The sequence below is a fragment of the Meles meles genome, chromosome 9, assembly GCF_922984935.1.
Source record: "Meles meles chromosome 9, mMelMel3.1 paternal haplotype, whole genome shotgun sequence".
NCBI classification, from domain to species: Eukaryota; Metazoa; Chordata; class Mammalia; order Carnivora; family Mustelidae; genus Meles; species Meles meles.
This window is the reverse complement of record NC_060074.1, coordinates 66092736-66105336: the sequence shown is the minus strand read 5'-3', so window position 1 is coordinate 66105336 and position 12601 is coordinate 66092736. Positions and strand designations below refer to the sequence as shown.

The window sequence follows — 12601 nt, the reverse complement described above, 5'->3', positions numbered from 1 at the left end:
TAAAGTGCTTTTTGTCATTATAAATGTTAATTATTATGGGTAATTGAAAATGCAAAAAGAATGAAATGAATAGATCTTTCTGGTTGATAGTATGATAGATATATGAGCTTGTATTCTATTAGAGAGAAGATAAAGTAGAATAATATCTTCTGATGTCTTCAGTGAAAATCTGGCTCTGGTGGGTAATCAGCCTGAATTAGAACAAGAAAAGTACGTTAGAATCAAAGCAGTAGAGACTGCTTATATTTCAGGCTGTTGATGTTGCCCAAAAACTTCCTGACATATGAAACTGCACAGTGGAATGTCATTATGAAAGCCTAATTAAGAGTTTAAAAGTATTAATATTCAAAATTATTTTATTCTGTATGGAAGACTTATATACATCAATAATCTTTGCAATATACATTTAATTTTCATCTGAATGTAAGGGATACCATTCCTACCCGTCCAATCAGAAAATTCTTGCCATAATAAAAAGATATTCAACAAGTCTGTGCTACCCAACTATATTTATATGTATAATTTGATGATAGTATTTTCTTGAACGTTATAATTTATATGTCACAGATGCAAAAGGAATTTGCAGCAATGTTACGAAACAGGAAAATCATTTATGTTTTCACAAAGTAAAACAGATTCACAAAGGTAGAGGAGCATCTTTCTTTGAAAATTACTTCCAGTGAGTTTCTGGGCCCAGCCACCATTATCATCACTTTTTCTACACAAATGATCCGTTGTAGGCTGCAGTCAATTGCTACGCAATTTTTTATACATCAGGGCTTAATGGAAAGAAGGAAGATGAAGAGGAAATATAAATTCCAATTTTCTGTTCATGGTCTAATGGCCTATTATTCAGCCAACTTTCTACATGTAGAAAGCCTTCATTAGTACGCCATTAAGGATGACATTAAAACTTCTGATCTGTTCTTCGAGGTTGTAAGTTATGTCTCACATAACAAATTTTACTGGAGCTCCTTCAGGTCTGGTATCCACATCTATAAATATTTCTATCTGTTCGTTATATCCTGCTGTAGGAGTGAAATGGCGCAGAGTATGAAAAATATACGTACCTTGGTTTGGAAAATTCCTTTTTGAAAGTGTGAAATTTAATAAATTTAAGAAGAAGAGGTAGGTGGCACTAGAGTAATGAAATGGATTTTAATTACTCTAATGTCACGCTATTGGGAGCAAGAGTAAACACGTCTGGATGCTTCTATCAACACTACAACCCTCCATTCAGGAGAGTGTGATCTCCAGGCTGATTTAGGTCATTTTCTAAAAGATGCTGCTATACCACTTCTCTTTATTCTAAAATGTTCCCCTTGGGAAAAATTTGTGGCCTACCCTCTCTCAGCCCCAATCTTTTCCCATTAAAGGGCATCTGGGAAAGCAGCAAATATTCCATTTCAACAGTAAATGTTGGTTTCTAGAACTTTCTATCCAGAGAGACTCATTAGCATTTAAGATTCCTTTCACTAAGGAGCTACCTAGGGTGTTCCTTTCATAATGACCTACTTGGGAAGTGCAAATTTCTTATCTCTAAATTGGTATATGAAGTTTCCAAAGGGACAAGGAGGCAAGAGATTTCGGGCACTGTCTCCTTCCTGTTTCCTATCCACTTCGCTCTTGCTCTCAGATCCCGAGCCATCTCTGGCTCACCCCTGACCTCGCTTCTAAGAGCAGTTCTGGGTGTGCACAGAGGGTATCTAAGAAGCCACTGCCTCAGACACTTGCTGGCTGAGGATGGAACTCCATTCTGTCTACACTGAATTCCTCTGCCTAGGAGCCAGACCTCTCTTCTCTATCATCCTCCCTCTTGGCCTCAGCTCCCAATTCTCTATTCTACCCTCTCCTAACCTGGGTCTCCCTCCCTGGGGTCTGACCTGCCAGGCTCTGCCGAGCTCTTCATCTCCTTCTTAATCTGCTCTTCCTTGCCCCCCAGGCTCTGCTTGACCCCTCACAGGCTTACTCTGGCCTGTTGCCACATAACCCAGACAAAAAGGACACCTGAGTCCTAATCTCTATGGTGCTACCAGAAAACTGCATGAGTTCAGGCAAGTGGCTGAACCATCTGAGCTCTGTCTCTCTCCCTCTGTTGGGGCATCTCTAGAGGATTTGAAAACTCTAGTTGCTGCCAAGCTCCTTCCTGCCTCCCTCTGCTCTCCATCTTCTGACTCCATTTCAAGCAAATAAGCAAGAGTACAACATACGGTGACACACAGGTAAGACTCCGTTCTCCCATTTGTAAAGATGACAGCATTTGTCTTTATTTGCACGGCCCTGGACGGCTGACAGAGGAAGGCAGTGTGGTCAGAATCGTGTCTTATGCCTGGGTAGCGGGGTTCCCAGTGTTTCAAGGGAGCTCCTCCACGTAAGCGGCAGGAAAATGGCCTTTTTTTCCATTCAGAGAACCAAACCACCATCCTTCTTCTTGTTTCCTGTATATAGTTACAATGTCACCTGTGAAAATGCACATTTAGTTAGACAAACAGTGCTCTGCCATTTAAGCACACACGCAGACCCCGTGGGTAAGACAGTTGGAAGGAGATTCTGCTTTCAAGGAGTTACTTGGGAGCATCATTCTCTGCACGTGATTCAGATGAAGCAAAATTTATGGAACACCTCTGTAGGAAGCAGGCATAATGCAGAGAATATTAAAAAGAATAAGGTAATGGGCAACCAAATTATGCCATAAGATAGTTTCATTAAGAACAGAATCACGTTGGGTCCTACATCCTTCTTGTGCTGGATGGCTTACTCTGGATACGGCCCTGGCCTGTCATCAAACTCTTTCTCCATGTCTGTGTTTTAGGGGTTTCTCATGTTGGTGACTGAGAGAGTCTGGTATGGTGACTATAAGGTTTGTCTCAGCTACCAGACTTTTCTTTAGATCACTACAGCTTCTCTCCACTACATGAGTCAGTTTTATAGTCCAAAGTTCCAACTCACAGCTTTGCATAGAAACATAACACCCCCTCATTCAGCAATGTAGATTACTTTATGGCCCTTCTCTAATTCTCTTTCTTTTAAAAAAAACACTATTCTGATCTTAGTAACCCTAAAGCTTAACATGGTGCCTCAAATCCTCTGGCTAAGACCCTCTCTTAGGAGGGTCTTAGCCAGAGAAAGACTTGGGAGAAAGTCCTTGGGAGAAAGAGTCCTTCCCCTCTGGCTGCTGACTATACATCAAAGCTGAAACACCATTTTCCTTCAGGAGCTAAGAGCTCCTTTACCTTGAGCATCCTTCTGAGGTAACTTTTCAGTCTATCTTTCATTCATTATCTTCCCCAGTCATTTTCTTTCTTAGGCAAAGGACTGTCCACCCCCCTTCCTTCCCAGCTCACTCATAAATCACTTTTCTTATAGGAGATCATTCTCAGCCTGTCAACATTACAACCCTCTACCTCCACTGAGTTCGGTCAGGCCAGCAGATCTCGGGTCAGCATACCGACACAGTCTACTAACAGACATTCAAACAAATAATTTAAAATTTTCTTGCCAGTTTCCCCAAGTCTCCAATGGTTTTGTTTACTTAAGGAACCCACTTATGATATAAAGTATAAGTAGACTTTGCTGCCAACAGAACTGAAGGCAAAGAAGAGAATCAATTTATTGTGTGACTATGTAACTCAAACCCAGGCCCTGGAGTCTAGGTGGCATCTGGGAAATGTGTTTTTTATTCACATAGGGAGTGGGAATACAGCATTTCCTACTGCTGTAGGTAACCCTAGGATGACATGGTGAGGAACAAAGTGACTTCCAGAACACTTTCAACCTTTACATAAAGGCAATATTGATTTAAGATGAAGGGAGGAGGGGCGCCTGGGTGGCTCAGTGGGTTAAAGCCTCTGCCTTCGGCTCGGGTCATGATCCCAGGGTCCTGGGATTGAGCCCCACATCGGGCTCTCTGCTCTGCGGGGAGCCTGCTTCCTCCTCTCTCTCTGCCTGCCTCTCTGCCTAGTTGTGATTTCTTTCTGTCAAATAAATAAAATATTTAAAAAAAAAAGATGAAAGGAGGAGAGGTCTGCTCTTTATTTCCCTTTTTCTTATCATTTTTAAAATTTCTGACCTAGAAGGAAAAGTAGTTGCTGGAAGAAATCTGGCTGGCAATCTGAAAAGGAAGCACCCATTAACCAATAGCAAGTATGTGGTGTCCCTGTTGCGTGACTGCAAAATCCATCATGACTTCCTGTTGGTTCTGGGTGTCATTTCCTGCTTGTAGGTAATAAACTCTCTACTACAACACAACTCTTTCTCACTCACCTTTTCATTTCTGGATCTCTGTCTTGGCTTTAACATCCAAATATGGTTGCTAATTGGACACACAAAGAAAGTTGAGGCTAGGGGTGTCTGGGTGGCTCAGTGGGTTAAAGCCTCTGCCTTCGGCTCAGGTCGTGATCTTGGGGTCCCGAGATGGAACCCCACATCGGGCTCTCTGCTCAGCGGGGAGCCTGCTTCCCCCCTTTCTCTGCCTGCCTCTCTGCCTACTTGTGATCTCTCTGTCAAATAAATAAATAAATATATTTTTTTAAAAAGTTGAGGCTAGTGACTTTTTCTTATTTAATGTTGAGGGTAACCCATGACAGCACACCTTTCCATGTTCAACAAAAATCTGTGACACAGAGAAGGGGGTCATTTCCTAGACTGGCCATAAACCACTTTTCTGAGAGGCAAGTGGGAGAAACATTAAGCTGAAAGTTCTCTGACCCGGCTTCTAGAACTCATGCTTACCCTAAGCCATGAGACGAAATCATTTCACATTACTGTGTGTTTACCTTTCTGAAAAGAAAAAGGTGGGGCTACCTTTGTAATAACTTTCCATTACCAATAAAATGTATTACTGTAATAACTTTTCCACTCTATCCCAGTTAGTGCTGTCATAAGAAGCATGACTCTGGGTACCTAAGTTCAAAGCCTATGCTATCACTTCCTGTAACTTCAGCCAAAGTACTTGACCTTTCCATGCCTCAGTCTCTTAACAAGAAAATGGGAATAAACAATAATACCTACCTCAAAGGGCTATCAAGAACATTAAATGGGACAATGTGCTTACAGTGATGTCTAGCACTGAGTAAACGCAGACTAAATGTTAGCTATTTTCATTATGTGACTTTTATTTCTGGTATGCCTTATCTTTATTTCTCAAAAAGGGTGATTATAAACCTGAGATGATTTGATGTTGTAGTAACTTGTAAGGCTGTTGTAACAAAACAGGAATTTTATTCAAGTAAAAGATCTCAACATGGTAAGGCAATCAAACTATTTGAAAATGATTCTTACCTTTTTCCAAATTTAATTCATCATCTTGTCTGGCTTGAAAAGAATATAAAGCCTTGCAAAGACCGCTGCCGAGCGGGGCCACACCGGAGGCTAAAAGTTGGATTCAGTTATAATTACTAATGCTGTGTCAGTAGGCAAGATGGACATAATGGGAAGCTCTTGAGTGGCTGAATGGTGTGGTGCAGAGCCGAAATCTGCTGAAATTGTCTCAAGAGGAAAGTTTATAATTTCACATAGTATTCATTCCTTGGTAGAGTAACCATTTATGACACACTACTACGTGTATGGACTAGGTATATGATATAATCAAAAACTGTATGATAATTTAGAACATAATAAGTCTGGAGAAAAAAATAATAAAGATGATAATTTAAAATTGTTTCCCACATGAACTTCTTTATCAACATCAGTTAGCTAATACATATGGTAACTGATGCATGTTTTGGAAAACACACACCAGTTTTGCCATTGAGGTAGAGATAGGGGCTTTGGAGCACGTGCTTGCTTCCATCATCCCGAGGTTCTGACAGAACTGACTCTTAAAGTGATGGGGAGTCTTTACTACACCATGTGAAACATTACATCCTGTGTTTTCCTGGAATTTTTTTGCCAACTTCTCATCAAGAAACTCGAGAATTGAGTTTGGAAACTATAGTTATACGAGGGACAATGACATGTGTGTGTGTGTGTGTGCACGTGTGTGTGTGTGCGCGCGCGCGCGCGCGAGTTTGGGTGTTGAAAGGTGAAAGGTGGGGGGTGTGGGCTGGCAAATAGCTAAGGTCAGGCAGCTGAATAAAGGGAGGAGGTAGATCTTGGGATCCCCATGTTTCTCACAGAAAGGACAGGATTTCTATGGACGTTTGGAGGAGACTGTGGAGACAGAGTTTCTCACAGTGGATGAATGTATGGACATCAAATTGCAGACTGAATAACATGGTTGCCAGTCATCTAAGGGACCTTTCTTATTGCATACACTTTTCCCCCCAACGCTCCACTTTTAGACTCCTTCCCACATGTTTGGATTACATCTGCACAGAGAGCTACAAATGCTAACAAATCAATCAGTCCTAACTGAAATGCAATTTTGTGTGTGCTGATATATGCCCACGTGACCCTGAAAATAAAATGTAAATGTCACAATGTGCTTTACCAACAGAACCCAGGCCCAAATTATTGTGGGCATGGGATTACCTGTAGATGAGGAAATTAGGATTCTCTGCCCACCAGAACATGTCCTGCTCACAACATTCTCTAATCTCTTCATCAGAAAAGGCCGAGATATTTTTACATAACTATGTGTCTGTTGCTGTTTAGATAGTAAAAAGAAAAAAAAAAAGTCATTTTAACAACACATTCATCTAAAATATTTTTGACAAGTTTAACTCTTCCACTGTTTTTTACCCCAGGAATTTGTTCTTGAATTTTGGGGAGGAGAGTATAAATAAGCTATTCAATACATTTCTAAACTCTCCTATAAACCTTAATTGTTTCTGAAGCCATAATATTTTCAGAATTAGACCATTACAGCGTTTTATAGCCCGTGTTTCCAATTCTGACCTGCAGCTCCAGGTCAAATAGTAACATTCAGAGCTTTACTTCCTCACATTCAACTTTAATCGGCTTTAACGCAAGTGAAATTGCCAGGACTCCAAGTGATTGAGACCAATTTGGAGTCCCGAGTCTCACAGAAAGACAAGCCCTTTATCACAAGATGGTTACAGCTCCCCCTTCTGACAGGAAATGGAAAACAGCTTCAAGGAGGAGCAACTCCTGTGTATTCACGCGCTCATCATCAATTCCTCTATCTCAGAGTTTAGGTCCATATGAAATTTTACTTTAAAAGCCTGTTCAGAGAATAAAGTTAAGATATGAGGAGGAAGAAGAAGGAATCCAAAGTGTTATTAGCTCCTCATATTTGATCTGCAAAGGAAGTATTCATTTGTGATGAGCTCTTGTTACTTCACTAAAAAAGAAAAAAAATAAATTTATCTTAAAAATCCACAATTGGGATTTGAGATCTATGCCACATAGAATTCATAATAGCCTTTTCTGCCCTGGTACTACTTGAAGCCACTCCATACAGTAAGCCCTGTCAGGAAATTACAATCCATCTCTTAACTTTTTACCTTTTCTTTCCACTTGAAGATGGAGTTACTACAGGGATGGCTGGGTTGAGGTCTTTGCTCAAGTTCTGCTAACACCGATGACAGTTTGTAGGCATTTGCTTGCAAAAGGTCTAGTTTCAAATTGGTCTGTGGATACATCATTTGGCCATGTGAGTAAATTTCTAGAAAATGAGGCACAGCTGCATGGGTAGAGGGATATCAGGACAACTCCCAAGACGACAGAGAGGTCTAGGAAAGTACACGTTCAACTCATGCAGACAGGCACAGAAAATGCTAAAGAGAGCAAAAAGTGGACCTTTAAGTACTTTAAAGGAAACCCGTGGTTGTTGAGTGCACCTTATCCTGGACTCTTATGAACAGGATAAACTGGAAACCTAGATAGATGAGGGTTCTGTGGCAACAGATAGCTGTACTCAATTTACTGTTGAGGAGCGAGAAAGGGAATAGTAAGTGTTGACTGCAGAAGGCAGACCTTTGGAGGGCTTTGAAGAAAGGCAGTTGAACGTAGTGCTCGGTACTGTGAGCACAACTGAACTTGCATCAAATAGGATCCAACTAAAATGGTGTGAAATGGGTTTTGTTGTTGCTGCTGCTGTTACTGTTTTTCTTACCGAGGTGAGGTCTTATATTACCCAAAAAGTTTACAGTAACATTTCTGGAAACTGGAAAAAATATTCGGGAGTATTTGAGTGTAAAAATAAGTGAAGCTAAAGATACACTCCTAGTTCTTCATTTGACCTTGAACTAGAAACTTCATAATAGCTTCTCTGTCAAGCTGTGTTCAGTCAGGATAACTGGAAACTAAACAATGGAAGGAGCCCGCTTACCCCCGCTTACCCCGCTTACTCTCCTCCTCACCATCATTTCCTCCCTTTTCCACACCTCCAGCATGGGGATTCCTAACCCTGCATTCCTTGCCAGGGGACCACAACCATGGACTGAACACTTCTGATCGGTGGGGAATGATCCACTGCATTGTGGGGGAGGCTAACCTAAAGTGAAATCGAAACCCATCACATACCTTCTACCATTAGACCGAGTCTGCATCTGAGAACACCATAGGGCAAGCCTCCTTCCTCCTCTATGCAGTGCTCCTTCCCACCTCTGAAGGCAATGTCTACTCTACATTCAGTTTCTGCAAAAATTTCTCATAGAACATGCCTTGCCAACATTCTTGCTTCAAATATGGCACTTGAAGGACCAAGAGACAATGAATTGGGAAGAATTTAAATGAAACAGAGTTTCCTCCTGTAGGAAACCTTGCCTGGGGACCACAGAGTCTACCAATATCCCCAATTTCCCTGCACCCAATGCAGCGGTATGTAACCAAGTTACAAAGGTATTTGGCATCCAAATACTTGAAGGTTTGTACTGGCTCCATCATAAACACTGTGAATTCAGGGGGCGGACCCTCTCCAATCTTGCGCCCTCCACTGCGTGAATCAGGCCAGCGTGTACCCAGATATCTCAGTGCATGTCCTAGGCTGGTAATGATGACAACAAAATTCTATGCAAGAACCACCAAAGAAATAAACTTACAACTTCACACTGTCACAAAATGTTCCATAGGACTTTATTTCAGTAAACAGGGTTTGCATAGAATTCGTAAACCAGACATTTTGCACTGTCACAGAAAATGTCCTATGGACTGCTTTCTAATCTCATAGGACCGGCAGCCATGTGTCGCAGCAAGTGTGTTAGACCTCTGCTCCCAAGTGAACAGAATTCAGGGCCTTTCTCTTCACTGAGAGCGTGAGGCCTGTTTTTACAACAGCTCCCCACTAAAGGAAGCCTCTGCTAAAAAACAGATTAAACTGTACCTGGGTGTATCTGTCTCCTTTCCCCAGAGAACGACCCAAATTGCCTGTTTGAACAGAGGGATGAGGTACCTGACTTACATAAGAGTCAGTCAGGCTATGTACAACATACCAGCTGCCTGTTTCCTTCAAAACATTGCTAACGATTTTGTATCTCTTCCTGAGTTTTTCTCAGACGAATCCCAGTCAACTTTCTCTCTCTCGTCACAGCAGAAAACCTGGATCTAGCACACATAGCTCATAGTATCTGTTCATTTTCACTCCTACATAACATCCACAGGCCATTGCTGGCCTCCCTTTCACTGTGGGTGCCTCTGAAGCGGCCGCATTGTCTATGACCTCCCACAAACACCCGGGAGCTGCTGTGGGCCAGGCCCTCAGCAAAAAGGCCCAGAGATGTCTCTCCCTGTCCTCTCCTGACAGTACCTCCCCGTCCCTCAAAACCACCTCGGTCTCTAAACTTTTTTTCCCTTTTCCTCAGAAGTTTTTGCCGCACAATCCAGATTCCCCTCTTCCTTCTCTGTGGCCAAGCTTTCCGTTCTCCTGTTATTTTCAGAAGCTCCTGATGTTAGCTGACGGGTAAGTAGAAAATGAACTCTTTGTAGTTACCAGGATTTCGGCTCTCCTCTGTGCACGGTGCTGGCACTTTCTAGCTCACACTTTATCTTCACAATAACCCTTTGAGGTAGGTACCAAGAAAAGTAAAGTTACCCTAAGTCCCTGGAAAGGGCAGAGTAAGACCCCAATACAGGCCTTTTTGAATGCAGATGCTGTGTTTTTAATCACTTCTCTTAACCGGGTTAAAGTACACGTGGTTTCCAGACCTTGATGGAATTATTCTATTTTGGGGAATTCTATTTTAGGCACAATTGGTTTCCTGGAAGGACACTAAAGCAAACATGTCTAAGTAGTTGAATTTTTCCAGATCCCTCAAACAGCTCGTCAGGGAGGCTCTCGGACTAGATTTTTCTCTGTCATGAGAAAAGAAAGGCAAGCAGAGGTCAACCTGGCCCAGAGAACAAGCATTCTAAAAATATCTCTTTCATCATTAAATCTAGGAAAGTGGAGGGGGCAAATATTTACCTCGTCCATCAAGGCTGCTGTGATTTTTTGGCTCTCTGGGTCTGAGAAGGCGGCGTCCCTGGAGTAGGATTTCAGCATGCGTTCCAGGCCTGACAATGAAACCATCCCCTCAGTCATCACTGTCCATCCTGTCCTGGGGGGGACACAGCTGACAGGAGGCACGTGCAGGGGGAGCCTGAGCCCCGAAGTGACACCAGGGCGATTTCCCAGTGGCCGAGGCTCTTCTCTTTGTAGCTGTGACTAAGTTTGACTGAATGGGTGGCCTGTGCCCTCATTTAATGACAGTTGAGAAATTCTGGTGTTTAAAAAGAATCTTGATTGTTATTTTGCAAGATGAGCTTTTTGAATCCTCCTTGGGGACCAGGTCCGTGGTCGGTTCCTAAAACTATCACAGTGTGGGGCTCTCCCTCACTGTGGTAGTTTCTAACTTTTTATCCTCTTGGATTCAGGGATTCAGGGATTACATTTCAGTGTGTTGTTCTGATCCACATCAAATGAACTCCACACATCAGAATCACGGGCGTGGGGCTGTTTTTATTATCCGCATCGCTTTAGAGCTGCTTCCCATTCTGACATCCCTAGCTCATTCAGAAGGATCGTTTACAAAGAAATAAACAAGGAAACTAAACCCGGGTGCTCAAGGAGGTTTACCGTGTTTTAAACCAAGCAAGCTGTCCCTCATTCCAGCCAATTTCAGAAACACGGCAAAATGCTATTATTTCTGGAGACACAGTGCTTGGATAGCGCTCTTAAATAGACCCAAATGTCATTTTCAATCTGTTTGCACTCTCCTGTCTTCTTTCCCATTTTTCTTGATTCACACAAATTAGGCCTGACATATGAATCTTTAAATGAGGTGATCCCTGCCCCAGTTAGCAAAGGTGGACTCGCCCTACCTCTGAATGAAACCCCTGAGTAGAAAGAACAATTTCCCTAATCGGGCCATTCACAGATATAATTACACACCTTCCTGGTCTCTTGAGGCTTTTTCAATATCTTTTTGCAGTCTCAACAGTTTTGATTTTAATGAAGACTCTTGTCGCTCTTTATTCATTGCACTGTTAAGATCTTCTTCCTTTGGGAAAAAAAAAGATGCTTAACAATTGAAGGAGAAAAAGTAAGGTTTGCTACTCCCAGTTGCACTGAGAATTTCACCGACAACTGTATTTAATATTAACTTGACAGAAGAAAAAGAGTAAAAAAAAATAAAGTCAGGATAACCTTTGGTTTTCTAGATTGTTCCATCGGTTCTCGACCTGCTTAATAAGAAAACTTCTTCATCCACAACTTGTATGTACACAGCTGAGCACTTTCTATAATAGAACACATTATCGTTGGAGAAAGAGCCTTACTATAGTTATTTCATAGTTTCTTGGTAAGTAAATCTATTTGTTGGATATTTTATGGCTCCCTGTTAATCTTATTTTCTAAAAAAGATTTTATTCATTTATTTGAGAGAAAGAGAAGATAGCACAACTGGGGAGAGGAGCAGAGGGAGAGGGAGAAGCAGACTGCCCACTGAGCAGGGAGCCCGATGCAGGACTCTATCCCAGACCCTGGGGTCATGACCTGAGTCAAAGACAGATGCTTAACTACTGAGCCACCCAGGCACCTGCTCCCTATTAATCTTGATTCAAGTTAGAGTTCTTTAAAGGTCCAAATGTAGCATGATGCGTTTGCTGGGAGCCAGGACAGTGTCAGGAGTGGAACCAATGTTTGTTGTGCTCTGCTCTGTACTGACTGGCTATTGGGGATATTATGAGCTCTTCCCAGATGGGTCTATAATTCAATCAGGCCTGAAACATAACACTAAGAGACCTAGCAATTCAATGCCACATTCACTCATGAGTGGTGCAGACAGGAATGAGTGATTCAGCGAGTACCAGGACATAAAAGTTTCAAGGAGGCTAAGAAGACTTAATCAGGATTTCTCAGTCAAGGGGAAGAAGGACAAAGGGTACTCGGGGCAGGAGAAATGGCACAAAGAAAGGGCTGCAGGAGACAGATCAGGAACAATACACAGACCAGTTGCTTGAACAAACACAGTGGAAGGAAAAGTTGTCTTGGCAGTTTAGGCCAGATTTATGGGCTAAAGAGGGGATTTTGTCATCTAAAATGTGAGAAACTGTTATCAATATTTGAGCTTTCATGTCTATTATTTCAAGGGTCGAATGAAAAAAAATGAGGATGTCAGGGATGGGTGGAGAGGTGGCTGAAGTGGAGGGTAGCAGACGGACAGGACCCCATGGAGAATGAATGAGGGGACACTAACATCCTTAGACAGAAGCAAAGGAG

The 12601-nt window shown here is 42.1% G+C and overlaps 1 protein-coding gene across 3 annotated transcripts in view; it reads right to left on the bottom strand.

Moving 5' to 3' along the window:
* Positions 1-2236: 2236 nt before the first annotated feature.
* NOSTRIN (nitric oxide synthase trafficking) overlaps positions 2237-12601 on the bottom strand; it is a 57859-nt gene continuing 47494 nt past the window's right edge. For 2 of the 3 annotated variants that reach the window (XM_046019293.1, XM_046019295.1), the window contains 6 exons: positions 11273-11381; positions 10307-10395; positions 7407-7532; positions 6472-6586; positions 5281-5370; positions 2237-2460 (listed from right to left, as the gene is read on the bottom strand). In XM_046019293.1, the coding sequence (XP_045875249.1) occupies positions 2354-2460; positions 5281-5370; positions 6472-6586; positions 7407-7532; positions 10307-10395; positions 11273-11381 (636 nt within the window). In that variant the 3' untranslated portion in view covers positions 2237-2353. The remainder of the gene's footprint in view (positions 2461-5280; positions 5371-6471; positions 6587-7406; positions 7533-10306; positions 10396-11272; positions 11382-12601) is intronic. The other variant, XM_046019294.1, reaches the window with a different exon arrangement.